The 27643-nt window shown below is 43.4% G+C and overlaps 2 protein-coding genes and 1 long non-coding RNA gene across 7 annotated transcripts in view; 2 read left to right on the top strand and 1 right to left on the bottom strand.

The window, feature by feature from the left end:
• Positions 1-805: 805 nt before the first annotated feature.
• The window catches only part of CMSS1 (cms1 ribosomal small subunit homolog), a 419693-nt gene continuing 392855 nt past the window's right edge, over positions 806-27643 (top strand). For 2 of the 3 annotated variants that reach the window (XM_066347859.1, XM_066347858.1), the window contains exon 1: positions 806-992. In XM_066347859.1, coding sequence (XP_066203956.1) covers positions 929-992 — 64 coding nt within the window. In that variant the 5' untranslated portion in view covers positions 806-928. Of the gene's footprint in view, positions 993-19445; positions 19671-27643 lie in introns of all 3 variants that reach the window. The other variant, XM_066347860.1, reaches the window with a different exon arrangement.
• Positions 4834-9579, top strand: LOC136380087 (uncharacterized). The gene is made up of 2 exons (XR_010746838.1): positions 4834-7784; positions 7883-9579. It is a non-coding gene; the product is annotated as an uncharacterized lncRNA (long non-coding RNA).
• The window catches only part of FILIP1L (filamin A interacting protein 1 like), a 317903-nt gene continuing 299425 nt past the window's right edge, over positions 9166-27643 (bottom strand). For all 3 annotated transcript variants that reach the window (XM_066347855.1, XM_066347856.1, XM_066347857.1), the window contains one exon: positions 9166-9792. In XM_066347855.1, coding sequence (XP_066203952.1) covers positions 9601-9792 — 192 coding nt within the window. In that variant the 3' untranslated portion in view covers positions 9166-9600. The remainder of the gene's footprint in view (positions 9793-27643) is intronic.

Raw genomic sequence — 27643 nt, 5'->3', positions numbered from 1 at the left:
ATCCTATCCTACACATCTTTATTCCAAGCACAGTGCCAGTCACATTGCGTGTATTTAATACTTTTTTCCCCATGATTTTTACCCGTGTATGAAGACCCTCTTTAAAATATCGTCCACACCTGACTGTCGGCTTGAGCACTCGGCGACCATCGGGTTATCTTTGCCCGTCTCTCTGCTACTTCACGTTGAAAGTGAGACAAGAACCCAGTTTAGCGGCAATGGGCTCTCTTCTCTTGATTCATAAAACGGGGAGGGAGGGCATAATGGAAAAGGGTGTGGGGGAGTCGATTCTAAACTCTCGAGACAACCTGGGTCTTCCCGTGGGCAAGCCCTACTGGACCAATCATTTTCTTGACTCATATCGTATAAGAACAGTACCCACATCTGCAACAAAGACCCGACCTTTACAGTCAGGAGTTCGCACGCACGTTTTATAAAAGCAAACCGTAGAAACACGAGGACGCCCAAAGGCCGGCAAACGAAAACACACCCACGTGCTCGGGTCCCATCCCGCGGCTCCCGTCCTTTGAAATTGAACAGAGAAAAACTGTCTCGGCATCCTTTTTCACACTTTCAGCAATTATCCTTTCAGCAAAAATAAAACCTACATTTAAAAAAATAATTTATTAAAAACATAATATTTTCTTTTACTTATGTGTCTTCTTTTCTGTGCTTTTGTGGGGATTTATTTTGAGCCGCCCTACGGACCCTGCCCAGAACCACAGTTGTGGAAACTGCGACGATTCGGCCGCGGCAGCCGGGGAGGCGGGACGGAGGCTGTGACGCCATCTCTGCGAGGCGCCGGCGACGCGGTCTGGAGGGAGGCTCTCGGCGCTGCTACGCGGGACCCCTGGCTGCGAGACAGCGAGAGTCCCCGCCACCGCAAGCCTTTCCCCGGCCGGCCGCCCAGGTCGAGTACCGCCTGAAGATGGCAGACGATCTTGGAGACGATTGGTGGGAGAACCAGCCGGCAGGAGCATCCATCAGCCCAGGTACCCACTCCGTCCGCGCTCCTGCGGGGCCTCCCCCGAGCCCCCGCCCCGTGCCCGTGCCCGTGCCCGTGGCCGTGCGTGCGCGTCCGCGCGGGCAGCCTCTGGTCGTCCCCGTTCGGTCCAGCTGTGGTGCGCACAGCTGCGGGAGCATCGCCGAGGAGGTGGTGCGGAGACTTAACACGTGGAGCAGACAAGCATGACGTTAACTCAGATCTGCCTGCCTTCCAGCCAGTCAGGAAGGAGGACCCTTTTCCGACCCCTTTTTCTTTTCCTTATCTCTTAATAGATAAGACAGTTTTCCTGAGACACACAGTTGGGGTGTAGTGGTATCAGACTGCTTCTGTTCCAATCGCGCGACTTCAGCCCTCCAATACTGTTCTGCCTCTCACCCCTCATCAGTAAAACAAGGATAATAATAATGCCAATTTCATACGGTTGTTTTGAGGATTAAATGAGTATGAATGATGCACTTGAGCACAGTGCTTGGCACATAATATGTGCGTGGCCAATATAAGCTATAGTTTTTCTTGCTCTCAGCAGCATCACGACGTTATTTGGACTATTAGAGGCTTAGATAGAGGTCATCTGTTTGAGCTCACTCATTTTACAGATGAAGGACATGAGACATAAAGATGTCAAGTAACTTGACAAGTGTACATAACTATTTGTTGGTAGAAACAAGACTAGAATTTACTTAACACAATTTCAGTGTTTACTGTATGTGTACCCACTGGCAATGCTGTGGACATTTTTTTTTAAGTAAGTGGAAGAGAGATAGACAGACTCCCACATGTGCCCTGATGGTATCCACCCCGCACCCCGGGTCTGGTGCTGATGCTTGAATCAACAGAGCTATCCTCAGCTCCCTGGGATGATGAACCAATTGAGTGGGGAAGAGAGAGAGAAGAGGGAGAGGAAGAGAAGCAGATGGTTATTTCTCACGTGTGCCCTTACCTGCAATCGAACCCGGGATGTCCGCACGCTGGGCCCACGCTCTCTCCATGGAGCCAACTGGCCAGGGCCAGCATTTCTTTATTTATTTTATTTTAAAGATTTACTTTGGATTTTAGAGAGGAGAGTTAGAAGGAAGGGGAGCAGGAAGCATCAATTGGTAGTAGTTGCTTTTCATACGTGCCTTGACCAGGCACACTTGTGGTTTTGAACTGGTGACCTCAGCAATCTGGTCCATGCTTTAACTACTGCACCACCATAGGTCAGGCTGTTGCCACGGTCATTCCATCCTAGAGTAGATAGCATTAAGTAACTCCTCACCATAGCTTTGGGCTTGAATTTTTCAAGTCTCCTATGGCTTAATAAACAGTTACATTCTTATCTTTCTTCAGAGTCTGCCTCATCACTACTAGCTACTGAGATTTTTGTAGGACAAAGCCAAAATCTGATTTATATCTGTATAGGCTACAGGGCCCTGTACACAATAGACCAGGGATCCCCAAACTTTTTACACAGGGGGCCAGTTTACTGTCCCTCAGACCATTGGAGGGCCGGACTATAAAAAAAAACTATGAAGAAATCCCTATGCACACTGCACATATCTTATTTTAAAGTAAAAAAAAAACAAAAACAAAAAACGGGAACAAATACAATATTTAAAATAAAGAACAAGTAAATTTAAATCAATAAACTGACCAGTATTTCAATGGGAACTATGGGCCTGCTTTTGGCTAATGAGATGGTCAATGTGCTCCTCTCACTGACCACCAATGAAAGAGGTGCCCCTTCCAGAAGTGTGGCGGGGGGCGGATAAATGGCCTCAGGGAGCTGCATGCGGCCCATGGGCCATAGTTTGGGGACCCCTGCTTTACATGTATTAGCTCATTTAATCTTTATAAGTGCACCATGAAATAGTTAACTGTTGTTGTCCCCATTTTATAGATTAGGAAATTGAAGTACTAAATGGTGAAGTGATTTGCCCAGTGTTACTCTCTGTTGGTAACTGAAGAGGTTGTCAGTCATAGGCAGGCAATCCAAATGAAACCAGTCAGTGCACTTGGAAATTCCTCACAGATATAATTATTCTAATTACAAATGGTAAGAGTCTCATCTCTAAAATAACAATCCTTTATCCATTTAAAGAGGCTTATAGTTTATAAATCCTTCTGTTTATAGACATCATTGTTACTAAACTATGTCTCTTAACACCTAGTCTCCTTAGGTTTACTCCTCTAAATTACATTGATTACCTGGATACTAATAAGCAGGCTGTACCACTGGACTTTGAGAACCATGTCTTTGCCTGGAACTCAAACTTGCTGTCTTTGCAGAGTCTTTATTTATTTCATAGGAATGTCCAATGCAAATGAGACCCCATTTCTGAATTATTCCCAAACCGGCTTTTTCTTCAGTCTTCCCTATCTCAGTAAAATAAATCTCCAACTACCCAATTTCACAAAGGCCTAGGAATATCCTGACTTATTCACTCATTCGTTTCTTTCAACCTCTCACATCTGATCAACTCTTAACTCTATCTCCATGACATATCCTAAAACATTTTTTCCCCATTTTCCTTTTTTGCTAACTATATCAGAGTACATGCTATTATCTTTTGTTCCTTAACTATTGCAGTAAGGTCTTGACAGGACTCCTAGTTTCTATCTTGTCCCTGTTCTTTACTCAGCAGCCAGAGTGATCCTTTTAAAAGAGAGATCAGATCTCATTCCCTCCAGTGATCTCCCCTTGACACACAGAATGAAACCCAGAATGCTTACCACGGCTGGTATCTGCGGGCCTTCTACTACTTACCTCGCCTCCAGTTGACGCTGTCCCAGCCAGACCAGTCTCCATTCTGTCTCAACGGGCCGAGCTCGTTCTGTTTTAGCCTTTTGCAGTAGCTGGTCCTTTTCCTTTGTGGGTTGCCCTGAATTTCACATGGCTAGCCCTTTAACATTAAGACCTCAGTGCAGACATCACCGAAAGCACTTCCTGTTCAGCCAGTCCAGAGTAGTTCTCTTACACTATCACATTATGGTAATTATCAGCAGAGCACTTATCACAAACTGCTTTTCCCTTGTTAAATTATTATGGTCTCCTCACACTAGAATGTTATAGCTCTGTGTTAGCAGGGATTTGTTTATCTTGTTCTTTGCCAGATTCTCAGGGTCCAGGCTAGTATCTGGCTGTGCAGGTACTCATTAAGTATTTGTTCATTAAGTAATTAATTTTATAGCCACATTTTGGAGACCTCAACATAGGAATTCCACATTTAAAGAGATTTGGTCCACAAGAAGAGTTTTCAAATCCTGCCTAGGCTTTTGACAGAATTGGCAAACACTACTTTTCTCTTTCAAAAATACATTAGAAATCCTTGTTTGTATAATTGTGTCTACTAACATTTTATTCTAACCATATTTGGACTTCGTTTTATAAATTTTGTTTTGAAAGGCTACAACAGACTCGCTTTGTAAATGAGCTGTTAATTCCTACACCTGACAGCTTTTGTCATCTAGAACCAATGTGATCGTTTATTTTGTTTGTGATTGCTAAAGTGAGCATTGTAAGTTTTTTAATAATATTTTATAATATCCTTCAAATCATGTTACTTTATCTATGCTGTGAATTCATTTTTGAAATGCTGAAGTAGAGGAACACCTTGGATCTTTCCTTTAAACCTGAATAACTCAGGTTTTGGGGGGTTTTCCCTTTTTCACACCAAGGTTAGACCTTCACAGCATCAGTTTTACCTGTAGGCAGCCATGCATAGTAGATGTAAAGCAGTACCTCTGCATATAACTCTCAGACTTTGTATACAGTGGATTTTGATAACATAAAACAGAGCATCAACTTCAAGGCGTGTTGTTTTCGAAGTCATTTATTGAGCCCTCACGCGTGGCCCTATTTTAGACACTTTAAATGGAATTAGAGGGAAAAATAGATAATCTGCTTACATTATGAGATTTAGACATTGATGTAGTTCAACCAAAATTCAGGTAATATTATTTTAAGACACATGTTCAGGGGCAAACACACAGGCAGGATAAATTTTTAAAGATGAAATGAAGGAGAATAGAGAGAGGGAGTGCTACCTTATTAGTGATTGTTCTGACCTTGAAGACTATAACATATCGACCCATCTAGAACCTTTATGGGTTAGTTTTACAGTATTTTACTGTACATATTAGGTAGGACAAGGGTCTCAAGGTCTGGGCCATTCTTACTAAATGCTATTCTTGCTGAATGTTAAATGTACCAAAGTATTTTGCAGACCAGCTATGCATAGGATAAGCTTGACAGGAACCCAACCAGGTAAGTATAGCCAACTGCAAAGAAGAAATCAACATGTGAAATTGATGAAATAGTGTATGTAAGCAATGGCTAAGCCTCCCTTCAGGGAGGCAGAGCTTTGAATGTGAATATCCTGTCTCCTTGACTTGCTGGAAGTAAATAAAACTGCCTTGAGACAATCGCATCTCATTTTTGAATAGGGAGCATCTCAGATGATGAATTTCTTGAGTTCAGTAACATATGCAATTTCCATGGTTCTTGCAAATGATTAAACAAGTTCTTGATAACAAGTATGAATGTTTAAAGGTACAATTTACACATCTTTCTCCAAACCATATGTACAGTAATAGTTCTGCTTTAATTTCACTAAATGTCTATGAATCTCTTGAACAATACAAGGAATTTGTATTGTTCCTTGTATTGGAAGGCCTAGAATTACTTCCATTTCCTCCCTCAGATTTAACAATAGCACATTATTTTGTGGCACAAATTCTTTGACCTATTCTTATCTGAGGTTCTTTAGTTGAACACTTCAGTACATTCATAGAATTAAACATTTTACTAAATAATAGTTTTCACATTTTCATCAGCTTTCATAGAATTCTTAATTGAATTATTAGTATGAACTAGTAGTATTAACAGTTACTAGGATTGCTTTTAAAAATTAATTAACTTTTTCTTAATCTTTTGTTCCTGAGTTCCTTGTTAATCTAGTTCACACTAGAGCAGAGGTCAGCAAACGTTTTTTGTAAAAAGCCAGATAGTATGTATTTCAGGCTTTGATGGCCAGATGGTTACTGCTGCACTACTTGACTCAGTCACTGTAGCAAAAATGCAATCACATACAGTAAATACTGTATGTTAATAAACAAGTGTGGTTGTGTTCCAGTAGAACTTTATTTGTACAAGATGAAATATGAATTTCATGTAGTTTTCACATCTCACAAAATTACCTTCTTTTAAGGACCAGACAGTAGGCTGAAATTGTATGTCTATTTCCCCAGAAGGAGGAGGAATTAACCATACCCCAGACAAAGTTGTGCTTACATTAATGACTCCGTTACTCAGTTCGTAATTATCATTCATCCATTAGAAGGGTCACATTCCTGTTAAGATCAGATACAGGCATACCTCAGAGATATTGCAAGTTCAGTTCCAGACTCCCACAGTAAAGGAAATACTACAATAAAGGCAACTGTAGGGTTTTTGCCTTTAGAGGCTCTTGCCTTCAGTTTATTAAATACACATCTGTGTGCCTGTAGTTCAAACAGGTACGAGGAGATTGGTTCAGAAGTCACTGAAGCTAAATAAATGAAGAGCTGAGGAAAGACACTAGCATAAAAGCATCGGGCTCTAAAATTTTTTTAAATGTTGGATTTGTTTTTATTCACTTGGATTTTTATTGTCTTCCTTTTTAAGATTTAAATAAAGTCAGTCTAGAATTATGATGACAGCTTCTTTTATTTTCGTTGTTCTTTAGAGAGGCACATTTCAGCCGGAACGGGATTATGCAGGGAGGCAGGATTCCTTTTATCTCAGTTGTGTTACAGGTTTAACACCATTTTATTGAACTCCAGATAGTATTCCCAGTTCTTAGATGTTTATGCCTTTTTATGGTATTACATACTGCTTAAAATAAGTATGGTTTTGGTTGGTAATCTTTGTTAAAATAGACTTTGTTAGTTTAAAGACTTTTAATGGCATTAGAACTGTATTACCATTTAAAGGTGGATTTTTGCTGCTTGTGATAAAAGTATTGCTATTTTCCTACCTTTTTTTTTTTTTTTTTTTAGTACTTTGTATGATAAAATACCTGTTTTCTTTCTTGCTCTTGAACTTCAGCCAGCTTGCCATGAAAATATATTTCCTGACACAGGGGGAAACAGTTTTGGAATCTCCCACATAAAACATATTTTGTGCTCCTCTTCAAGGTAAAATGTTCCCGGGCTATTTAGATTCTCTGGGACTCTTGCTGGTGCTTGTTTTTCCTGTCTTCTGCTTCTTTTCAGTCTGTTTGGTTTCCGCTATAGGAAGCCTAGTGCTTTTTCTTTCTATTCGTATAATGATCAGTGTTGGGCGTTACCCAGCATAACTGCTTTTCTGACCCCGTCGTCCACCATTCCCATCTCTTAGCGCAAGTTCTCACTTGTTTCTAGGCTGAACAGCCCTTCTCTCCTTTATTCACTCGTCTCTGTTCACTTAACATCACCTCATTATTCAGGCTCGGCGCTCAGTTCCCTACAGTGTTTGCCCGCTGTGCTGTCCCCCCCTGTTACTGCCCTGCACTACCCTCTGAATGGTCTCTTGCGTTATTTTTGGTGTCATGCCTCATCACCTTCATCTGTAGTCTGCTTCTTTCCACTGTTCTCTTACTGCTTGTCTCTACCGTAGACTTTTCCACTTCAGACTTCCGCTTCTCCCGGGTCCGCACCTTCTCCCTCCGCCCCTTGCCCCCGGCACTGCCGCACAGCGCCCCTCTCTTTGGCTTGCATTGCTCCTGTTGCCCATGCCTCCAGTCCTTCTCCTCCTCCTTGAACAGGAGCGAGCCCGGCGGTGTCAGTGCATCGCCCCTCTCTTTGGCTTGCATTGCTCCTGTTGCCCATGCTTCCAGTCCTTCTTCTCCTCCTCCTTGAACAGGAGCGAGCCCGGAGGTGTCAGTGCGCTGAAGTGAGCTTGGCAGGATGAGTGTGGAGAAGGGCGGTTCCTTTGCTGCTGCTCTGTGGGCTCCGTGTCGGGACGCTGGCTGAAGCAGGGTCCGCAGCCTGAGGACTTGTTCCAGGATCATACCTCCGATTCTCCATGCAGGCTCACAGACAACCCTGGCTCATGCTCTTCATATTCTTTTTTCTGACTGAAGCTTTATGAAATATTAACTGTCTCTCATGTCAAAAATGCCTTGTCTTAAAACATCATTGTCTTACTCTGTTCACACTGAATTACACGTGTATCTTCTTGATTCAGTTGAGTTTTCAGTGTGATGAAAAGAATGACTTTAGTTTACTGACAGGGGACTGAGTCCTCTCCTCTTAGATGACTGGTTGAATTCAACATTTTATAGTTGGACGTACTCAGGGGGTGTCAGTACTGGAAGAGACCTGAAGATTTGGTTAGCTCTCCTGTTTTACACATGAGAAACTCAAAGCCTCCGCTAATGAACGCCGAGCTCAGTGTCGAATAAGTGGAAAAGTAGGATTGGAATTTGAGTCTCTTGATGCCAAGTTTTTGTTGAATCAACTGATTTTTCTATAAAATTGATTCAGGGAAGACATGTTGATTAAAGAATGTCCTAAGGAGTGATAAACTGTTTTTTTTTTTCTAACAGCCAGGACAGTGATTCATAAAAGATGTCAATATTAGTGAACTTTGACTCTTAGATGTCCTGATTGCTTCTAGAAAGCAGCAGTACCAATCTAGGCTTTACAAGCCTGTGATTATCTTATAGTGTGATTCCATGGCCTGGTGTATAAAGGGGAATAACTCACTAGAAATTGGGGCAGAGGATGCCTGACCTGTGGTGGCGCAGTGGATAAAGCATTGACCTGGAACGCTGAGGTTGACGGTTCGAAACCCTGGGCTTGCCTGGTCAGGGCACATATGGGAGTTAATGCTTCCTGATCCTCCCTCCTTCTCTCTCTCTCTTTCTCTCTCTCCTCTCTAAAATGAATAAAGTCTTTAAAAATTAAAAAACAAAAAAAAGGTGGGACAGAGGATTAAGTGCCAGTCGTCAGTGTGCACACTGCACCAGCGATTATCAGTGGGCTACACAGAGGATGTGTTCAGCGATTTCTCGTTTTTGTTCTTTCCCTCCCTGGAACTAAGAATTACCACTTATTTTTTCTCCTGCTCATAGAGAAGTCATAGTTTTAGACTTTAAATATGATGTTAATTCCCTTGCCACTTTGATAGAAATAGCATTGCTTTTTTGAAGCAAATATTAGGAATTTTTGCCAGCACATCTTCTTAGCAAAATATGATTCAATAAAGTTCTGTGGAATAAAGGGTTATTTCTCGGTTCACCAGGAAACTTTTGCACTGTGCTAGTGAGTTCAGTCCTATCCCAGGGTAATGGTAGATAGTCCCAACTTTGGGTTGGATTACAAGTAGGAGGAGGATTGGGGCAGGGTATGTCTGGGGCTGTGATTGTGTGTCTGTCCATTAACACATAAACAGGGAAAGATCCTTGTAGATGTGCTGCTCTTTCGCTAGGATATTTACCAAGTCCAGCAGCCTGTGACTACACCATCTGTCAGTTTGCTGCTTCACCATTTCCAGCTGAGATGGCTTTTCCTCTTTGGCCTCTCACAGTGGTCATTTCGGCTTTCCAGGTATTTCTGTAGGTGAATGTATCCCAGCAGTGCATTGGCATGACTTACCTTTTCCCTCCCATATGGAGGAAAGTGTTGGAGGTAACAGTCCTTATGATGTGTAGCTTCCCATAGCCAATGTGGTGAATAGGCTTATCTATTGGCCCTGGGGGAGCTTTAGGGGAAAGCTTCGTGATGCCTGTAGATTTTGGTTTAGGGATCCATGTTGGGATTCTCTGCTTGCATACCTCCTTGATCTTGAATAAACAGAAGAACAAAAGTAGTTAGTGGTACAGTTGGTGGAGACATTGACATTTTCAGGTTATGGAGTCAGCTTCTTTGAAAGCGCTGCGTTATGGGGACACATCAGATTAAAGATTGCCAAGTTGAAAAACGAAACTTCAATAAAGCAATCCTGCCAACATGTGTTCTGCATGTGCTATATGCAAGGCCCTCAATAGTTTATCTTGTGCTAAATACAGAGATAAGTAGGTTTATTGTCATCATTATTATTATTATTATTATTATTATTATTATTTTGCTTTTTGTCAGTCACAGTACTATGGTGGGAGATAAACAAGAGTAATGTTCCAGATTAACCTCAAAGGATCATGAGATTGCCAGGGATAGGTTAGTGTGACTGAGAGGTCGCAGAGAGCCTCATGAAGAAAGTAGCGTGCCTTGACTTGTGTCTCCGAAGACCTTTGGCATTTTAACAGCAGGAATGGGAGTTCCTTCCAGAGTAAGGAAATACTTTTGACAGTAGAATGTAGGAATACTAGCGGCGTGTCCTGAGGCAGGAAATCAGACACAGATGAGAAAATGAAGTCACTTCACATTAGGTTGTACTTGAGAGTTGGAATGGGAATATAGACAAGGGCCAAGCAGGAATAATTTTACTGATTCTACGGCCAGTGTGTAAGGGGTGGTGGAGGTGCCAGGGGGTTAGTAAGGTCATGGCCTGGGCAGAGGCACAGTGTAGAGAGAGAATTGTACTAATATTTGTCCACTATTAATGTATGAGGGGTGACAGGACTCAAATGATCTGGACTGGGAGAGTGGGTTGTGGAATGTGAGGAGTGAAAACTTGATCGAGTTCATATTCACTTAGAAATATACTTATTTACTGAGGAAAAATAGTCTTGGCTAAGAACGCTTATTGTTAAAGAGACAGAGAAAGGTCGCGGCTAACGAGTTCTGGATTATAATCCACGGTGGATTGTTACTCCTTCCCCCCTTTGGTTGCTTCATCCTTTCCTTGCTCTGAGCTCAAAAATAATAAATCCTTTTAAAATGCATGGTTTTCATCATAGATTTCTAATACTGTTTTTATGGGGGTTCTGCAATTAAGTCTCTTTATCTCCTTATGTAAACATTCACTATTTAAAATGCCACCCAGCCCTGGCCGGAGCGTCGTCCTGAAGCACAGAGGTTGCTGGTTCGATCCCCGATCAGGGCACGTACAGGAACAGATCCGTGTTCCTGTCACCCCCTCTCTTCTTCTCTTGCTAAAATCAATTAAAAAACTTTTAAATGTCACCTATATTTTTATAGCAACTATATTTAGATTTACAAATAATCTGTACACAGACTTGGTTTAAAATATGAACGTTTTAATTACGGATAAACTGAATGGGTAATATGCTTTCTGTTGATACATTTAGTCAGCGTAGCAAATGGGAGGTTGATGCCCTGATTCAGTCCCCTCCTTGTAGAAATGGTGCGGTATTCCTAACTTTCATCCTGACCTCATGGTCTCGTCTTCAGTGCTGAAATGCTCATTTCAATGTTTTTACCTCTCAAATAGGCAAAGCTTTTTTCTTTTCTTTCTTTTTTTAATAATCACAGTCAATGCCCAGTAACAGTTTGGTGAGATGGGAAGCCTCTTGATGATTAGGAGAGTAGGTTAGTTGTATGTTATCAAGATCTCTAAAGCTCACACTTACCCTATGACTCACTCGTTCTGTTGCTAGGAATTTTTTCTAGGAAATAATCAGATGCTCACAAGGCTCATTTAAACATTATAATGATGAAAAGTGGACACAATTTAAGACTTCAACAATCAGGATGTAAAATGAATTATACCGTAATCACATGAAAATATTATTCTGTCTTTAAATAAATGATGGTTTTGAAGATATACAATGTGTTTAAATAGAAATATTAAAAGCGGGATTAAAAACTATACAGCTTTGTGTGTGTGTGTGTGTGTGTGTGTGTGTGTGTGTGTGTGTGTGTGAGAAAAGAAAATACTGGAGAATGTAGTTACTGCAGTTATAGATGTTTACTTTGGTTACATTTTCTGTATTCTCTACATTTTCCATAATAAGTATACAATTAGAAACCAAAACACTAAGTTATATCCAGGGATGAAAAAGGAGGGAGCCTGACTTGCGGTGGCGCAGTGGATAAAGCGTTGACCTGGAGCGCTGAGGTTGCCGGTTTGGAACCCGGGGCTTGCCGGGTCCAGGCACATAGAGGAAGCAACTGCTACAAGTTGATACTTCCCGCTCCCCCCCCCTTTCTTTCACACACACTCTCTCTCTCGCTCTACTTCTCTCTTCTCTCTAAAACTCAATAAATAAAATAAAAAAAAATTAACACAGCTGATACCAAGTCCTATAGTTTGAGAGAGGGCAACGGAAATAAATAGTCTAGCCTGACCTGTGGTGGCGCAGTGGATAAAAGTGTCAACCTGGAATGGGAGGTCACTGGTTCAAAACCCTGGGCTTGCCGGGTCAAGGCATATATGGGAGTTGATGCTTCCTGCTCCTCACCTCCCTTCTCCCCCCCCCCCCCACTTCTATAAAATGAATTAAAAAAAATACTGTTAAAAAGAAAAAAAGGAAGGAAACATTTCAGAGATCAGAACATTTCTGTGAACATCAACCATATTGTTCAAACCATGAGCAATAACAGCTGCAGTGGAAATTAGTGGACTAATTCAAGTCAGCTGATCTTGTGACCATAGCATTAATATAGTCTTTCTAAGATAGGTTTCTGTGATATCCTTTAATTTGGTCAAGATTTAAATTGGTTCTGCCTATTTCTAGTACACAAAAATCTATGTTAGGATTCTGTTTAAATTGTGTATTCCTGCGTCTTCCTCCTAAGAAAGTATAATTCATTGGTCTGCGGCTGCAATCAGTAATCCATATGTCAATAAACTCTCAGTGGTTCATCTAAGACAGGTGGTCAGCTTGGCACACTTTGAGAAACACTGTCATTGAAGCTCCTGTAGATAAGCTTTGAGTTTTCTTTCACCAGGAACTCTGGCCTCCCTGGATGTGGGAGTTTCAGCACTGGGAAAGGCCAGGGCTTCGTGGCCCAGTGGCTTCCTAGATGCTTATCAGAACCCCCTTTGAATTCACTGCCGATGCCCAGATCATGTCTCTGAGTCATGTGTCAGGGTATGCAGGTGCAGTTTTAATGAGCACCACAGGTGCCTCAGAGCTGAAACCTGTTCGCTATGCTAGTTGGTTTGGAACAGAGTACTGGTGGGTCTTGTTTTTTTAAAGCTGTGCTGTTATATGTTGGTGAAGACAGTGTGGCTGGGGATAGTGGTCGGTCATTGGTAGGGCCAGGTGTCCAAAAGTTGCTGGTTTCCCCTTGTTTCTACACCTTTGATGCTGCAAGTTCATTTTGATTTCTGTGATTTCATTATGTAGTTTTACCTCTAGATGGCAGCAAAGGCTAGTTATTTTATTAGGATAACCTTAAATATCAGTTCCAAATCTTAAAAAATGATGCTTTTTGTTTTTCCCTATGAATTTTATACTTGGACATGTTTCAGTAAATGATGTATGGACCTTTAAAATATGTCATTTCTTGGATCATTTTTGTAGTACATTATGTCAAACAGCTCCAAGAAAGTTTTATCCAAATTTGGAGTGCATATTAAACGAGGAATCTGGGCATATGGCTCTTTTAAGACCACACAGTGAATGTTGTACTCAGAGTTGGAGGTTCCTGGGTTTCATCAGAAAGCAGATGTCTTGGAGGAGATTAAGGAAGTTGGAAAGCTTTTTCATAGAAGAAAAGAACTTTTTTTTTAATGTTTAACTCAGTTCAACATGGAAATTGGGATTTGGAATGGATTACAAGTCTGAAGGATGCTACATTCAGTGAGACAGAGGCATTGGTTCTAACTAGAGCAGTGGTAGTCAACCTGGTCCCTACTGCCCACTAGTGGGCGTTCCAGCTTTCATGGTGGGCGGTAGTGGAGCAACCAAAGTATAAATAAAAAGATAGATAAAAAGTAAGTTGTTTTATAAAGATTTATCCTGTCAAACTTAGCGAAAATCCGACATAAAGTACTTGGTAAGTAATTATTATTATATGCTGTAACTTGCTGTAACTCTGCTTTATAAATTTTATAAAGTAAAGTTACTTCCCTACTTTATAAATCACCATTACCGTGGAACCCGTGGGTGGTTAGAAAATTTTACTACTAACAGATACAAAAGTGGGCGGTAGGTATAAAAAGGTTGACTACCCCTGATCTAGAGAGCAGTAGAAAGAAAAGGAGTATATTTATGGAATGTATTCCTTAAATTCTTAAAATTTTGGCTTATTTGGTCCACAGGCTCTAAAAAGGAACTGAGTAATTTATAAGACTTCCTGGTTACAGCAAGTCATTAAATAGCAGTGAGTTTTAGTGACCAAAAGAAATATAGAAAGGGAAGTTTTAATTTTTATTTAAAGTCTTAGTTTTATAGCCTGGTTTTTACTTGATTCTTGTACTTTTCACGTTATCGTAGAGGGCAAACATCTGAAAATATACTAGAACAAAATCAGCATTTTGGGAGAAGTTATCAGATCCTAGACAGACAGCTGGAGTCAGGATGCTTCCTCTTTTCCTAAATGAAGTTAATTTTGTAAGCTCTCTGAACTTTCTGGGGATGTATTGGCAACATACAGTGTAAGAATGCAGTGCTCCCTCAGGAGGGCTCCTGACTCCAGGGATGGCGGGGTCCTCGTTCCATCCTTGGCTCTAGAGGTTGAACGGCTCCCGACTCCTAGAGACCTTAGATCATTCTGACTGGTGGTCACCGGGGTGCAGGAGAGGGGCTGGGTTCAGGGCCGCCAGACTCCCTCAGAGCCCCAGCTGTGGAATGCTTGGTCAGGCTGGATGTTATCAGAATGACAGTCTTGTATTTTTAAGTCTGTTTAATAGGGAAGTGCTGAAATAATGATGACGGATATGGTCATGAAAAGGAGGAAATGTAAACGAGAGAAAAAAAAAATCTTTGAAATATCATTTCTTTCCTTTTGTCTTTTGTACTGTTTGATAAATTACTGCTAATTTGTAAAATATATATATATGTATATATATTTATATATATGTGTGGTCATTGTGACTCTTTCTTTTTTACATATATATATATAATGATAATAGTAATGAATCTGGCTGGTAGCCCAGAATTTCATAGGCTGCTTTGGTTTTTTTCTCTTGATTTTCTCAGAATTTCTTCGTTATACAATAAAATTTTATCACTAAAGATTTTATAGTTTTATGTGGCAAGAGGTCCTTCAAAAGGAAACCATGTAGGTTGAGTAGCTCGTTCCCATTAACTTCCTGTGAGGGAACATTTGGTTTTAAAGATTTTGCAGTGCTATGATTTATATTAAAAGAATTGTCTAGTTTCTGAGGTGAAGGTTAGAGAAAATTGATGCCTTTTTAAAATAATGGAACGTGGTTTATGGTTGTATCTGTTCACCTCCCAACCTCTCTGTGGTAATTACACCATGGCCATTGAGGGCAGCCTAACAATAAACATTGAAATACAGTTCTGCAAAATTCTTCCTAACCGCAGTTGCTTTCATTTTGTGCCCAGACACATAGCATCACGTGTAGAAGTAGTATGTTAAAAGAAAATATACTAACCTTGAACCATCTTCCTTGTTTATCCCCTCTCTTCTCTCTCTCTCTTTTTTTTTATTCAAATAGAGAAGGGGAGGCAGAGAGACAGACTCCCCATGCGCCCTGACCAGGATCCACCCGGCAAGCCCACTAGGTGGCGACGCTCTGCCTGTCTGGGGCCCTTGCTTTGTTGCAGCTGGAGCCATTTTTTAGCACCTGAGGTGGAGGTCATGGAGCCATCCTCAGTGCCTGGGGCCAACTCGCTCTTATCGAGCCTTGGCTGTAGGAGGAGAGAGAGAGAGAAGCGAGAGAGAGAAGCGAGAGGGGGCGGGGTGGAGAAGCAGCTGGTTGCTTCTCCTGTGTGCCCTGACCTGGAATCGAACCTAGGACATCTACACCCCGGGCTGACGCTGTACTGCTGAGCCAACCGGCCAGGGCCTTATCCCCTTTCTTTTTATTTATCTGTCAGGTTTTTCATTTTAACTTTCTTTTTGTATTTCCCCCCTTGTTTGCATTCCTTTATTTACACTCATTTGCAGGCTTGCGTCTTACAGCAGCCTTGGGTTAGGTGCCAGGGACAGGCTGCAGAGCCAGACACACCTGGGCCTTCGCTCTGCTCTGGCACCAACAGCTGTGTGGCCTTGAGCAAGCCACTTAGCCTCGCAGACCTCAGTTCCCTCATCGGCAGTCCATCTCTGGGGATTAGGATACCTACTGGCGAGTCCTTCGGGGTGCAGAACACTGCGGGGAAATCGCTGGCACGCCCAGAGTACCAGAGAAGCACTCGTGCTAGTTGTTACTGACGCCAACATTATCCTCATCTTTGTCTTTTCCCTTTATATCTCTTCTTAGATGCCTGTTCCTTGCTCATAAGCATAACTTACACTTGAATTACTTTGCCTTCTTGCTTTCCTGCTCTATCTCAGCCCTCCCTCTCTTCAGTTAGTTACTGCAGATGTGCTGCTAAGCCTGGCAGGTGAGGCAGCTGAACAGGCAGTGCCGTCCCTGGGCTGTGTTTTTAACCACTCGGCCCAGTAAAGGGTCCTGACACACATCCTTTGCCCTCCTTGGTCTGGTCATTGTGACTCTTTCTTTTTTAGAATTCCCTTGAAGACACATTATTTTTTATTCTTTCCTGTCTTTTCCTGTCTTTCAAGTGTTCAGTAAATGAAGCAGTTAGACCACCTGTGAAGTCCTTTGGGCCTGACATTCTATGATTCATGAGAAGAACAAACGAGAGTCTGTGATGACCAGCAGGTACGCTGTGAGCCAGGTGTGCCTTTGTTGAACACCACTGTCCAGGTCATGGGAGCCTGGTTCTGAAACGTTAATGCCCAAGAACGACACAGGGAGCTTGGTAAGATGCAGATCCCATACACTGGCAATCTGGAGTCCTAGGTGATTCTGACAAGGGTGATCAGTGACTCCATTCACATAAATATTGATGTGAATTTAAAAAATAAATGATAGCTGATTCTTGCTCTCAAGAAATTATAGTATAGGAGGGGTGACAAAGAATTTTAACAAGAAAAAAAAAACACCTGGCAGTGCAGTGGATAGAGTGTTGACCTGGGACTCTGAGGACCCAGGTTTGAAACCCTGAGGTTGCTGGCTTGAGCATGGGCTCACCAGCTTGAGCACGGGATGAGAGACATGACTCCATGGTCACTGGCTTGAGCCCAAGGTTGCTGGCTTGAATAAGGGGTCAGTGGCTCGGCTGGAGCCCCACAGGCAAGGCATATAAGAAAAGCAATCAATGAATAATTAAAGTGCTGCAACTATGAGTTGATACTTCTCACCTCTCTCCCTTCCTGTCTCTCTCTCAGGAGGAGGAGGAGGAGAGAAATAATTATGACAAGAGGCAAAATGAAGTGCGATAATACAGGCACAGACAGAAGTGCTTTGGAAACTCAGAAGAAGATTATAAAAAAATAAGGAAGGTTTTCCAGAGCAAATGCACTTGAGGTAGGAGCAGGATGTTTTCAATATGAGGAACAAAGGGAGAAGAGGATTTCAGCCCTGGGAACGCATGAGCGAAGGGGCGGGGTTAGAAAGCGCAGTGGTATTTGCCAGACGTCAGTGCTGCGTGCTGGTGAGAATGCAGGCTGCGGGCAGTGTCAGAGGGAGATGAAGTGAGAGATGGAGGCGTGGTAGAAAGCTTGGGCTTTGGGCACTTAGTAATTTAAGAGCTAAACAAGTAATGCTTTGGAGGCGGGGGTGGGGGTTCGAGAGAATTGCCACTATCAGAACAGTGTTGTAGAAATACCACTAACGCGACTAGTGAAGGTTGGATTAGAGAGGTGAGGGTAAAATGTAGATACACCCTCTTACAGTACCATCTGCGCTGAGGGCTGGACTTGGGGGTTAGTGGCACAAGTAAAAGGTGGGGGGCAGAGAAAGAATAACAGTGCACTGTGGTGTGGGCACATGCTTGACTTGAAGTATGTTAGACCTTCCATGTGGAACTGTTTGGTAGGCACTGAGAATTTGAAGATGTTGCTTTGAAATTCGTCCTGTAGAAATTGTTGATACCGTGTGCGCAGCTGAGAGCCTAGGGAGAGAATGTAGTTCCCTCTCACCTACCACTCTTTTCTTCTCCCACCGTGGGTACTTGTACGCCCCTTCCCCAGAGGCTGAGAGCTGAGTTTTGGCCAGCCCTATTTTGTGCCCACATCCCCTACACAAGGCCATTGATGTTATTAACTGATAAGAGTGTAATTAGTCCTGAGAGCAGCCCCCAAGGAGGCATTTCTTTCCAGTACTGGAACAGTGCCCAGTGCAGAGCCGTTCTCCGAGCACTGATTGGCTAGCTGGGGGAAGGAAATCCTGTCCCTCTCCTCCAGTGACCAGGCTGGCCCGTCGGCCATTGTGTCTGGTCCAAGCAGACAGATTACATAAACTTGTACTGGGGGGGGGGGGGGGGTTAGGGAGGAGATCGGCCATTTCTTGGTCCCAGAGGTGTTCAGTAAGGACAGGACGACCCTCTCAAAGCACATTTCCTTCCTCATTGGCAGCCTGAGAAACCCTGGAATAGGGCCATAGTTGACAGGTTAGCCTAAAAAAATAGTGCAATCGTCCATTGTTCTCCCTCGTCCTCTCATTACCCTTTTTAGAAGCTAAAAGCAGCAGTCCTGGCAGCATTTATAAGTTCCCCAAATTTTTGTAACAAATATATATGTATTATTCTTATAATCAGAAAAAATTTTATATAAAAAATATTGTGCTGCTTCTGCCTGTCACAATGAAAGATGTCGTCCTTCTCTGTATGATGCCTTACCCACTGGCCCCACCCCGGTTGCCCCAAGGGCACTGTCAGGTGTTTAAATGTTTTTCACGTTATGAACCAACTAGGAATCTGTTGCAGTTGTTAGTTAACTCCTTTCTATAAAATTGTGCTTTTCTGAAGCTTTAAAATTAACTGATGTCAGTGAATTCAGGCAAGAACACCATTGGAAGGCAAAAACCGAGAAAGGAATAGCTGTATGTTTTTTTAAGAGAAGGAAAAACAACCAGCTCACTAATAATGAAGGATAGTAATTCATTCTTGAAGAATTTCTGTGAGTTGTTTGAAAAGTGGCTGCATTGAAGCAGGTTTTTATATGCATTTCATTGTTATAAGATACATTTGAGAACAACTTGAAGACTCTAAAATGGCAATTTTGTTTGGGATGCTTCATTGGTTTACAGTTATTTTAGTCCTGAATTATGAGCAGAATTTGGAGATTAACAAGGTTGAACCCTAACACTTCTCTCCCTCAGTTGGGAAAATACACAATGATTTTTTAAAATAAGTTAGGATGTTCCTTGAGAAATAGACACCCTAAATTAGGGTATACCGTCTAGGAAAATTTTCTAGGCTTCTACAAAATCAGCAGTCCCAGCATCTCTGGGCTTAGCAGATGGTCCTCATCTTTATGGTGACTAGAGCTTGATCCTTGATTGCCTTTTCTGGTGGTCTTGGGTCTGTTTCAGGACTATAAGATGCCACCTACTTAACAAGCTTTGCTATGAATCATCTTCACTCATTTCTGTTGCTTCTTTTTCCAGCCACCTCCGAGGCCCATTGCAAACTTCTGGCTCTGCCCATGTCGATACTCTCCACGCTCATTCTGCACGCCTGACACTGTGGCTTTGCTTATAGAACCTTGCTTTTAGAACAGTGGACTTGGACTGCAACTCCAGTTCTCTGAGCACGGAGTCTCCTGAGGATGAGGCCTTGTGCTTCTCCTCTGTCGTGCTTTCTCCCTTCTCCTAGCCACAGCACCACCCCAGGTTAGTCTTCCCCATGCCTGCCCCTGTATGTGGAGCTTGGCGTCTTATATTGATTATCGCTGGTTACCCTAACGGTGGCCTCAGGGAGACGGGAGGGGTTGGAAGGGAAGCAGATCGCTCTTGGCTGTGGTGATCATGGAATGTTTTGGAAGAGGTGAGGCGGGAGCCAGACCTTTCAGTGTGGGTAACTTAACGACAGAAGAGAGTTCTGTCGATGTGGAGCAGCGGGGGAGGAGGATGGGGAACCCCGTGGGCCATTCCGAGTGTTCTGGCTAGTGAGGCCGACTGAGAGGCAGAGTGCGGGGAGGTGGCCTTAGACAGCCTGTCTGCCCCCGTAGGAAGTGGAGAGGGTTAAGTGCGATTTCTTCTTCTCTCCCCCCTTGTACTAAGGCAGCTTCCTAGTATGTTTGCTGGGAAAGAAAATGGGACAGTGGAGTTAGGCCTGTGTTCATATCTCATTCTTGTTACATACTAACAGACAGACTTGGAGCAATTTTCCTTACCTCAGAATTTTAATTTCTTTATGGTTAAAATTGTAATAATACCCACTTTATAGGATTGTTGTGAAATGAACTAACATTGTATAAAAGATTCGTTTTCTACCCTTTGTTATGTGGTCTCACTACCCAGAAGACATCTCTGCATACACAGCGCTGCCCTGCACTGTATCAGGGCCTTCACAGTCTGACAGGACTGGGCCCACCAGCCTTGCCCTACGCCAGCCGTCTCAGCCTCAGCCACACTGCACTGCCCGTTCCCGAGAGGTTGATTTTCTGCTCTCCTGCCTTGCCCTCACCTCTGCCTCGCCCTCTCACCTCTGCCTCGCCCTCTCACCTCTGCCTCGCCCTCTCACCTCTGCCTCTCACCTCTGCCTCGCCCTCTCACCTCTGCCTCGCCCTCTCACCTCTGCCTCTCACCTCTGCCTCGCCCTCACACCTCTGCCTCGCCCTCTCACCTCTGCCTCTCACCTCTGCCTCGCCCTCACACCTCTGCCTCTCACCTCTGCCTCGCCCTCACACCTCTGCCTTGCCCTCTCACCTCTGCCTCGCCCTCTCACCTCTGCCTCTCACCTCTGCCTCGCCCTCACACCTCTGCCTCGCCCTCTCACCTCTGCCTCGCCCTCACACCTCTGCCTCTCACCTCTGCCTCGCCCTCACACCTCTGCCTCGCCCTCACACCTCTGCCTCTCACCTCTGCCTCGCCCTCTCACCTCTGCCTCGCCCTCTCACCTCTGCCTCGCCCTCACACCTCTGCCTCTCACCTCTGCCTCGCCCTCACACCTCTGCCTCGCCCTCACACCTCTGCCTCTCACCTCTGCCTCGCCCTCACACCTCTGCCTTGCCCTCTCACCTCTGCCTTGCCCTCTCACCTCTGCCTCGCCCTCACACCTCTGCCTCTCACCTCTGCCTCGCCCTCACACCTCTGCCTCTCACCTCTGCCTCTCACCTCTGCCTCGCCCTCTCACCTCTGCCTCGCCCTCTCACCTCTGCCTCTCACCTCTGCCTCGCCCTCACACCTCTGCCTCGCCCTCTCACCTCTGCCTCTCACCTCTGCCTCGCCCTCACACCTCTGCCTCTCACCTCTGCCTCGCCCTCACACCTCTGCCTCGCCCTCTCACCTCTGCCTCGCCCTCTCACCTCTGCCTCTCACCTCTGCCTCGCCCTCACACCTCTGCCTCGCCCTCTCACCTCTGCCTCGCCCTCACACCTCTGCCTCTCACCTCTGCCTCGCCCTCACACCTCTGCCTCGCCCTCACACCTCTGCCTCTCACCTCTGCCTCGCCCTCTCACCTCTGCCTCGCCCTCTCACCTCTGCCTCGCCCTCACACCTCTGCCTCTCACCTCTGCCTCGCCCTCACACCTCTGCCTCGCCCTCACACCTCTGCCTCTCACCTCTGCCTCGCCCTCACACCTCTGCCTTGCCCTCTCACCTCTGCCTTGCCCTCTCACCTCTGCCTCGCCCTCACACCTCTGCCTCTCACCTCTGCCTCTCACCTCTGCCTCGCCCTCACACCTCTGCCTTGCCCTCTCACCTCTGCCTTGCCCTCTCACCTCTGCCTCGCCCTCACACCTCTGCCTCTCACCTCTGCCTCTCACCTCTGCCTCGCCCTCACACCTCTGCCTCGCCCTCTCACCTCTGCCTCGCCCTCTCACCTCTGCCTCTCACCTCTGCCTCTCACCTCTGCCTCGCCCTCACACCTCTGCCTCGCCCTCTCACCTCTGCCTCGCCCTCTCACCTCTGCCTTGCCCTCTCACCTCTGCCTCGCCCTCACACCTCTGCCTCTCACCTCTGCCTCTCACCTCTGCCTCTCACCTCTGCCTCGCCCTCACACCTCTGCCTCGCCCTCTCACCTCTGCCTCGCCCTCACACCTCTGCCTCGCCCTCTCACCTCTGCCTCGCCCTCACACCTCTGCCCTCTCACCTCTGCCTCTCACCTCTGCCTCGCCCTCTCACCTCTGCCTCGCCCTCTCACCTCTGCCTCGCCCTCACACCTCTGCTTTTGCGGGCATCTCCCATAGAATACTTTTCGTCCTCTTTGTCATCACCGAGCCCCTGCTCACACATGTGTTTCTGAAATCTGAGCCCCAAACCTCACCCCAGAGCACCTGCTCCGAATTCCTATCTTCTTATCGCTCTTACTAGCTAGAATTTCTTTTCTGTGTTGTGCTCTTAATGAACGTTTAAGATTGTTCTCAACTCCCACCTTAGATTCTAAATCTTACACCTGCAAAGCTGCCTCGCAGAGCAGTGAGTAATACTGGGAACACCGTAAGTGTCTGTCAGTTCAGTCTTGTAGGTGACTTGCTGAGGAATGAAGAAAACCTGTATCCTGACAGAAGCATTCATACCCTTAGTGGCTGTAGCCACTACACAGGGCACTGAAACTCCTCAGAGAGGACTCTGGAGAGTTTTAAACAGTAAAGGCAGTTATTTCTTCTAAGTTCTTGCTATTTCCCCTGAAACCCAGTTTTTTCCTCTCCTTTAAGGCAAAGGTGGTTGGTGTCGAGACTTCTTTTTATTTCTCCTAAAGGCATGTGAGAATGGAAAGCTCGTCTGAAAACTCTAGTTTGTAATGTGTTATCTTCGAAAGAGACAAAGGTATAGGTATTAATACAAATATAAATGTTCAAATATTCACATGGTCTGGACCAATCTGTCAAGTGAATGGAAACAATCTTTATGCAACTACACTCTTCAGTGCAGATTTTTAAGGTTGCTTTGAGGCTTATGTTTTGTCAGATTGAAGATTCTCATCTCTACACACCAGATATAAAAGTTTTCCAAGTGAACTGTCTAATATTTTTCACCACACGTAATGTAAAGGAGGAACTGGCTTAGAGTCAGTTTGTCCATCTCTGTAATGCAGTGTTTCTCAACCAGGGGCGATACTGCTCCCCAGACATTAGCTATGCCAGGAGGCAGTATTGTTTGTCACAGCTGGGGTGTTACTTGGCATCCAGTGGGTGGAAGCCGAGAAGGCTGCTAAACATCTGCAGTGCACTTGACGTCGCCTCACAGCCGTCATCGGACCGAAACTGTTAATAGTCCTGAGGTTGAGAAACTTTGCTCTAATGCAAAGAAGAAGAAAAAAGCTGTTCTGCTAAGGATTAAAGGACTAATTCATAGACTCTTAGAGAAGAAAACAAATCTTTAGAGCCCATCCAGTAGTGTTAAAACACCTGCAGGTGGGAAAATGAGGAAGGAGAAATTGAATTTCTGAAAGGAAGGAAACTCATGTGGGTGGTTTATTTGTGCCCCAACTTTATTCCTGAAAGAAATTCTTAAACCGTTAAAGGAGAGTGGCCGGAGTTAGAGACCATTCAGAAATCATTGGAAGTTAGAACTAGATGTGAGCTTCGAGATCACCAATCCAGTTCTCTTTATTTTACAAAAATTAAACGATTTGTCCAGGACCCATAGTTGATGGGAAACAGTAGGACCGGAACCTGATCTGTTTGCTTGCCACTAACGCTTCCCCTCCCTAGTCACTCCAGTTATCTAAATCTTTCTTTGCCCAGTTTCAAGTCTCATTTGCTCTATGAAACCTTGTTAATCTACTGTCCTCTCCTTAATCTCTAGATCAGGGGTCCCCAAGCTTTTTACACAGGGGGTCAGTTCACTGTCCCTCAGACCTTTGGAGGGCCGGTGTATAAAAAAAACTATGAACAAATCCCTATGCACACTGCACATATCTTATTTTAAAGTAAAAAAACAAAAACAAAACGGGAACAAATACAATATTTAAAATAAATAACAAGTAAATTTAAATCAACAAACTGACCAGTATTTCAATGGGAACTATGGGCCTGCTTTTGGCTAATGAGATGGTCAATGTCCGGTTTCATATTTGTCACTGCTAGCTGTAACAGGTGATATGACGCGCTTCCGGAGCCGTGACGCGTGTTAATTCGTTTTCAGATTATGAAGCACTTAGAAGTGTTAGTGAGTTAGTTTGCTGGACTCCCCACGGAGTCCTTATCCTACAGCATTGCCTTTGGGAGATGCTGCTCTGATGTGTTTGACCGCACAAAAGCTCTACCCTTCTTGACTGCGCTTTAAGAGTAGAAGGGCCCATCAGTTGGAAAGCATAAGACTGGAGTTTAATCTAAATAAAAATGAATATTAAAGGAGTTTAAGGTTTGGAGACTTTAATGAACTACTTGTTTTCCTTGCTCTTTCTTGTCTTTGCTTCATCGTGGCCTGAGGTGAATGGAGTCCTTTGTTTTGGTTTATCCAAACTGCTGTCTTTAATGTGTGTTTTGGACCATTCCCAAGAAATGCTTTAGGCTCCCATGGACGGCCTAGGATTGGGGGAGAAACCGAGCTTGGAGGTGTCAGACAGCGTGCCACTGCTCAGCTCAATGCTCAGGCGTCTCTGCTGTGCTGCAGTTATAAAACTGGGAACCTTCCCACCCAATAAAATTATAGGGTGTTTGGTTTGTTTTAATTGAGCTTTTATTTTGAATAAAAAGGAAACCGGAGGAACAAGCCTTCTGTTTGTCATGCTAGCCCCTAGAGAGCAGAGCAGCCACACTTCCTGGGACAGGTGTAATTCATTCTGATAGACTGAGGCTGCAGTCAGAACACACTTGCTGATGTTTCTCAATACAGACATCTGTGAGCCAGTGGAGTTCCTGCTTTAGGGTGTACTAATCAGCAGGGAGCTTGTTACAGTTGGAGCTTTCTGAGCCTCTGCCCTCAGATTTTGGTGTGATAGCTCTGGATGTGACCCAGGGTTCTGTTACAGGTATCCTGGATTTTATTTGGAGAAACACTGATCTTAATGTTTTGGGCATGCATTGTTGCCTGATTACCTTTTCTTTTAGGATTCCAAGCAAAATGCTTATTTTGGAGAAAAAAAAAAACTAAATAGAAATAAAGGTACAGGGGACTCGAATGTTACTTTAAAGATCTTTGTTTAACAAGTTTCAAGGGAGACTAGCTTTGTAAAGATTCAAAATAAGAGAAGCTACTAAAAACTTGTTTTTGCGTGGAGTTATTCTTCAGTTAATAAAAATCATAGACTCCTTAGGCTACAAGTCTAAAAATTTTAAATTAAATATCCCTTTTATCACCTCACAGTGCAACCTAAAGATAAACGTAAACTTTGGATGTTGTGAAGAAGACCCCACATAAAATGTCTAGGCATTGTGAACTGTAGTTGCAGAAACCTTCTGTGTGGAGTTTATGGAATACTGTCATCCTCTTGAACAAGTGGAGAGACTCTCTTTTACATGTTTAGATCCAACTATAATAATGTACATTGTCCTAGTAAGGGTGATGATTTTATTTTCACCAGTGTCCCCAGAGAGCAGTGCATCCTTGAGGGCAGCAAAGTTTTGCCATTGCTCTTAAATGATAGGATGCCATAGCCCAAAAAGTTAGAGAAAGGAGGATGAGTAAAATGAAACTTGGTTCTAAAGTTGGGGCTTTGACCAGGGAAAAGAAGAGGTTTTTTCAGATGTATATAAAAGCAATCTGTCTTCTATGAGCCTCTCCTGGGCCTTCTTTTCTCCAAGAAGACAATCCTCTACCCTCACATATCTCACATAGATTTTTTAGTGTCACTTCCTCTCTCATTCCTAGTTTTCAAGGTTCTGTGATTTTATGTGGGTGAAAAAGAAAGCTCTGTTAACACACACACACACATGTAAAAAATTACTTTTGCAATTAAAGGCTAAAAATCTAGGTCATTTTAGGTATGATTTTATAGAAACAAAAACAATGCTCTTTCTCAGAAATGATGCTGTCTTTATAATAAACTCTAATTAGTAGCACCTTTAAAAATTTGTATGTTATTAATCTGACAGTGCTCCTAAATTTCATGCTGATATAAATTATTATACTGAAGTAATCCTCCCAGTAGAAGAATCTCTAAAAGACGTTTGGCTCCTTGAAAGTTCAGTAAATCCAATAATGTTAATCACTTGGGAAACCTATTTATAGTTAATATCTGGGACAGATGATAAAATGAGAATCTGTGCATTATAATCAGGAGCACAGGACTTGTGGTGTTAACTTTACTTAAGAGAATTGCTCTGGCTCACATAAGATGAAAAATTGAATCCTTACAAAATGGATATAAAAAATAGCCCAGAGCTCCTCAAACTCTCTTAAAGAGTTCCTGGTATGCCAAGAATGAATCTTACCCTCAGCACTTGGGCAGGCAGGAGGAAACGGGGTGGGGGTGGGGGGTGACAGGAGGCCCTCACTGATCAGCTCTCTTTATCCGTTTCCCCCAGTGCCATGGAAACGTTTTCTGTTTGTGCCATCATATGACAAAGGTTGGGAAGCACTGTAAGGACCTGGTTCTAATTCTTTCTAATTTCTGTTCATAATTTTAAGATCAGTACCCTTCAAATGTACCCTCTCTTGACTATTATCTAGCAAAACATTGTGTGCAGCACCATCAGTGTCTACTTTGAAATGTGTCAAGTGCTGTATGCATTCCTTCTAAAGTTCTAGCCCAAGGTGACTTAAAAATAAAAATAGTTTTGAAAAACATCTAGACCATCATGTATTTTGTAATACAGTTGGGTCATTGCCGATTCCCAAGATAAATGTGTTTAAACAGAAGCTTTCTCATTCATCACCAGCCTAAACTCTCATCCAAATTTATTTAATGATGATGCAAGCCAACAGCATTGGTGTTGTAGTTCATCACCATGGAAGTGTTTCTGTCAACAAATCCTCGCTTCGCTATCATGAAATTGATTTTACAGGGAAAAGGAGGATATTTGTTAAAGATTTCTTTTACTTCTAAAGATCTTTATAGTTTGCCTGAGTGTCTAAATAAATTGTGTTTCAAATCAATAACTGGCAATAAAATTAAACACTAAATTAACAGTTACGAGGTTGGAAAAAGGGAAAATGGCAATGACTCTGTCTGGAATCATCTTTTTGGAATGTGACTTGGGGCCAGATTTGTAATTTAGAATGTCCCTCTGCAAGCGGTTCTGTGCTACAGAAGTGCAGACTGCTCAGAGTCCCATGAGCTGGTGTCCGCATTTTCAGGCTGTCTTGGTTGAGATTTTCTTACCTACCTTGTAAATGGCGTAACAATAATTGCAGAAGAAACATGCCTTTTCTATAACTTGTATTTATAACTATCTTTGTTATTATTTGCTTGTTGAAAGGTAAAACAAACAAAAAAGAGCAAACAGGATTAAGATGTAAGCTTCTAAAGGCAGCCCACTTATAAGCAAGGCAGGAAGTACCTACCTTAATTAATCCAAATGATTTGGGGAACCACATAGGAAACAGGACCAAAAATGACATTTTTGCTTTGAAACAGAACGTCTAAGAGCACATGTCATAGTTTTGATTCTAGGTTTGAGCGCAGACGTATGTTTTATGAGGATTCTCATCTATGGCAGAATATACAGTCAACTCTTGATTGTCAAGGTAACTTGTATTTCCAAATGTGCTTTTTCTTCTTATCACATTTCAGAGCATTTTACTTTCGCCATCAG

Source organism: Saccopteryx leptura, chromosome 8, assembly GCF_036850995.1.
Source record: "Saccopteryx leptura isolate mSacLep1 chromosome 8, mSacLep1_pri_phased_curated, whole genome shotgun sequence".
NCBI classification, from domain to species: Eukaryota; Metazoa; Chordata; class Mammalia; order Chiroptera; family Emballonuridae; genus Saccopteryx; species Saccopteryx leptura.
This window is presented reverse-complemented; position numbering and strand designations above follow the sequence as displayed.